Here is a 3,491-nt window from a genome sequence, read left to right as displayed (position 1 = left end):
GAGTTAAAGTAAAAATTAACATTATGAATAATTAAAAAAAATTACCACCCAACAAGATTTGAGAATAATCTGAAAAATAGTATACATATATATATATACTCTCTATATATAAATACACGTCAACAGATTATCTTAATCAGTTTATGCAACCGGCCCGTGGTCTCCATGAATCAGTTAAAAAGTAAAGACTCCTTAAGGAGTTAAAACAAATAAAAGTCCATCTTTACAGATACTGGACAAAATAAAACTAAAAACCATAAAAAACAAAAACAAAAATGTTGAAATAAAATAACAGTTACCTGAAATAAAATGTATAAAAATTTATTTTTATTTCAATTTTTTTTCTGTATTAACTTGATGTACTAAAACAACTAAAAAATTAATAAAAATAAAAATGAACAATAATAATAATAAAATGGCAAAAAAATTACTAAAGCCTTAACTAATATTAAAAAACGAAAACAAAAAATATAAAAACATAAATTGAAAATTTTAATACAAATTCTGTGAGTTAGTCTGGAGTCATAAAACCAATAACAATAGTATTGAATGTGACCGTTCACCCAAAAATGAAAATTCTGTCAATCACAGTTGCTGGTCCCCATTGACTTCCATAGTATTTTCCCCCATAATATGGAAGTCACTGACTACCAGCAACTGTTTGGTTTCCAACAGTCTTCAAAATCATTCTCCAAAATATCTTCTTTTGTGTTCAGCAGCTGAAAGAAACTCGTACAGGTTTAAAACAGCTTGGCGGAGAGTAAATAATGACCATTTTAATTTTGGGGTGAACTGTCTCTTTAAAAATGTCGACGGCACGTTGAGATATCAGAAATATGTAGATTAAAGGGACGGTTCACTTAAATTCTGTCATTACTCCCAACCCCTTATCTTTCCAAACTATTGTTTGACTCTTCTGTGGAACACATATAAAGACTATTTCACATCAAGCTATTTGTTCACCAACATTTTTCAAAATATCTTTAGTGTTTCATAGAATAAAGTCAGTTTGAAACAACATGAGGAGAGAAATGATGACTGTTTTTGGATGAGCTCTCTTTTTAATAGTGCAAACAAGCACGTCAATAAAAGCTGCACAAGCGTAGCCCATACTGACCAACAAAGTGCTAAAACTTCACAAATCGAGCACTTTTTAAATACAAAGTGGCAAAAGCATCTAAAATTATATCGAACTCCACCCAGCAAGACAACTAGTGACTCCTCAGAGACGACGCTATTACCTTCAATTCCTGCGGTTTGACTGAAAAATGCAGTATTAGCCTTAAAACCCAACATTAAGACATTTGGGAAGCACAGGAACACGTCACACATGTGTAATTACGCGCAGCGGCCAACGCCTGATCTTAAACACGGCTATTTCTAAACCTTGAGCAAACATCTGTTCGACACGAAGCCGCTGCGTGTGTCTTTAAGTCATCATTTATCCAGTGCAGAACCAGCCCTACTGTAACTCCACCCAACGCTACATGTGTTTACAGTGTCACCAAACAGCATTAGACATCAGACCTGTCAGGCAGAATACCAGCGCAAATTACGCAGAATCACCAGCTGCTTACGAGAAAGAGAGCAGGTTAGCATTCACTTTCGGATCGCTTCTCAAATGAAAGGAGGGCAAACAAACACTGTGCATGAAGTTTTTTTTAAAAATGCATGTATTAAAAGTCTCGTTTAAAACAACCAGACAGCTGTTAAAACGCTAGTCTGAAATTAAACGTACAATCGGATTAGAATTTCAATGGTACATCACATTTGTTAAAAACTAAATAAAACATGTGATTTCATACAGACAGTGGTTCGTGGTTTGAGTCTGGGGGCTTCAGTACCTGTATTGGAGAAAAACTAAAACAAAGAAACAATAGGCCTTTTAAACGTCGTTAACCCCCGAAACCATTAGCAAGTGTAACAGTTAAGCACTGAACCGGGACTCTTGCAGGTTGGCACTAAACTCTTGAACAGGTTTTTGGAAGGCACTCGACGCGTCAAAACAGTAAAGTCCTCGTGCGCTCAATGGGGGAGTGGCTCGTGAGAGTGGTTTCAATTGTGACGTCACGGAAAGCAATACTTTGTACGATTCACAACAAGGGTTTCCAAGTCCATGAGCAACACACAGCCGCTTTAACCTCCACGTTTTTGGGGTTTAAGTTCCAGTTGAGAGTGCAAGACACTTGTGTTGACATCAATGGTGTGCTGTAAATCCTGAAGAGTGATCCACTGATCCTCAACAGTCCTGCAACACACCTCCAAAATAAAATACAAACAACAAACTAATTACTAGCGTTCGTCACAGCCAGGCACCTGAAAACAAACCCCCCTCAAGTGCCTCTGATTTAAACGTGTTGGTTATATATATATTGATATAATCCCAGAACATTCAAGTATTCTGTCATGTAAACACTTGTTTCAATATTCTTTTGTCGTGTGCAAGACATGGTAGGACACTTATAGGAATACTGATGACAGTTAAAGCGACAGGTCGACCGAAAACCAAAGTTCTGTCATCTGTATTCCGCCGGAAAGAAAACAAAAAAGACCGTTTCTGGTCCATAGCACTTTTTTTTTTCATACTAAGGGGACTAACAGCTGTTCGGTTAGCAACATTCTTCAAAACATCTTCTTTTGTGTTCAGCAGACGAAACTCATACAATAAATGATAGCGGAACTCTCATTTTTGGGTGAACGGCTCCTTTAAGGCGACGGTTTCCCCAAAACTAAAAGTTCTGCCAGCTCTTAATTCGCGATGAAAGGTGCCAGAACTTCGGTTTTCGGCCGAACTTTTCCCCCCACGGCAGAATTAAGCGATGTCTGTCGTGTTTTGTTCTCCGTCGTTATTTGCGCTCTCACCATGGCAACAAACGCGAACGAGAAACCAGAAGTCGCGCTCGGGTTTAAAGAATCGCGCAGGACGCGCAGCACTGGTCGTCTCCGCTCGGCGCCGACGCGTAGTTCATCTGCCGCACGATCTCCGCGAACAGCTCGTCCACAGAGCCTTTGTTTTTGGCCGAAGTCTCCATGAACGGGCAGTTCCACTCGTCCGCCAGCGCCTTGCCTTCCCCGGAAGACACCTCCCTCTCGCCCTCCAGATCCACCTTGTTGCCCACCAGGATCATGGGCACGCGTTCGTAGCGCTTGACGCGGATGATCTGGTCGCGCATGGGCTTGATGTCCTGGAAGCTCTGCTGGTTGACCAGACTGTACACGAGGATGAAGCCCTGGCCGTTCTTGATGTACAGATCGCGCATGGAGGCGAACTGCTCGGTGCCCGCCGTGTCCAGGATCTCCAGCACCGACGGCGACGAGTCCACCTCGATCTCCTTGCGGTAGAAGTCCTCTATCGTCGGGTCGTACTTCTCAATGAAGGATCCGGTGACGAACTGCACGGTCAGCGCCGATTTTCCCACGCCGCCGGATCCCAACACGACCACTTTGTATTCTCTCATGTCTCTGAACGCTTGGGCAGTGTCTCTCTCTCT

The 3,491-nt window shown here is 41.2% G+C and overlaps 1 protein-coding gene across 1 annotated transcript in view; it reads right to left on the bottom strand.

Annotated features, from left to right (window-relative positions):
* Positions 1-1,634: 1,634 nt before the first annotated feature.
* Positions 1,635-3,491, bottom strand: part of rap2b (RAP2B, member of RAS oncogene family) — a 4,139-nt gene continuing 2,282 nt past the window's right edge. The window contains exon 2 of the mRNA XM_016516346.1: positions 1,635-3,458. Coding sequence (XP_016371832.1) covers positions 2,907-3,458 — 552 coding nt within the window. The 3' untranslated portion in view covers positions 1,635-2,906. The remainder of the gene's footprint in view (positions 3,459-3,491) is intronic.

Source organism: Sinocyclocheilus rhinocerous, unplaced genomic scaffold (genome assembly GCF_001515625.1).
Source record: "Sinocyclocheilus rhinocerous isolate Xijiao unplaced genomic scaffold, SAMN03320098_v1.1 scaffold1499, whole genome shotgun sequence".
Taxonomy (NCBI): Eukaryota; Metazoa; Chordata; class Actinopteri; order Cypriniformes; family Cyprinidae; genus Sinocyclocheilus; species Sinocyclocheilus rhinocerous.
This window is presented reverse-complemented; position numbering and strand designations above follow the sequence as displayed.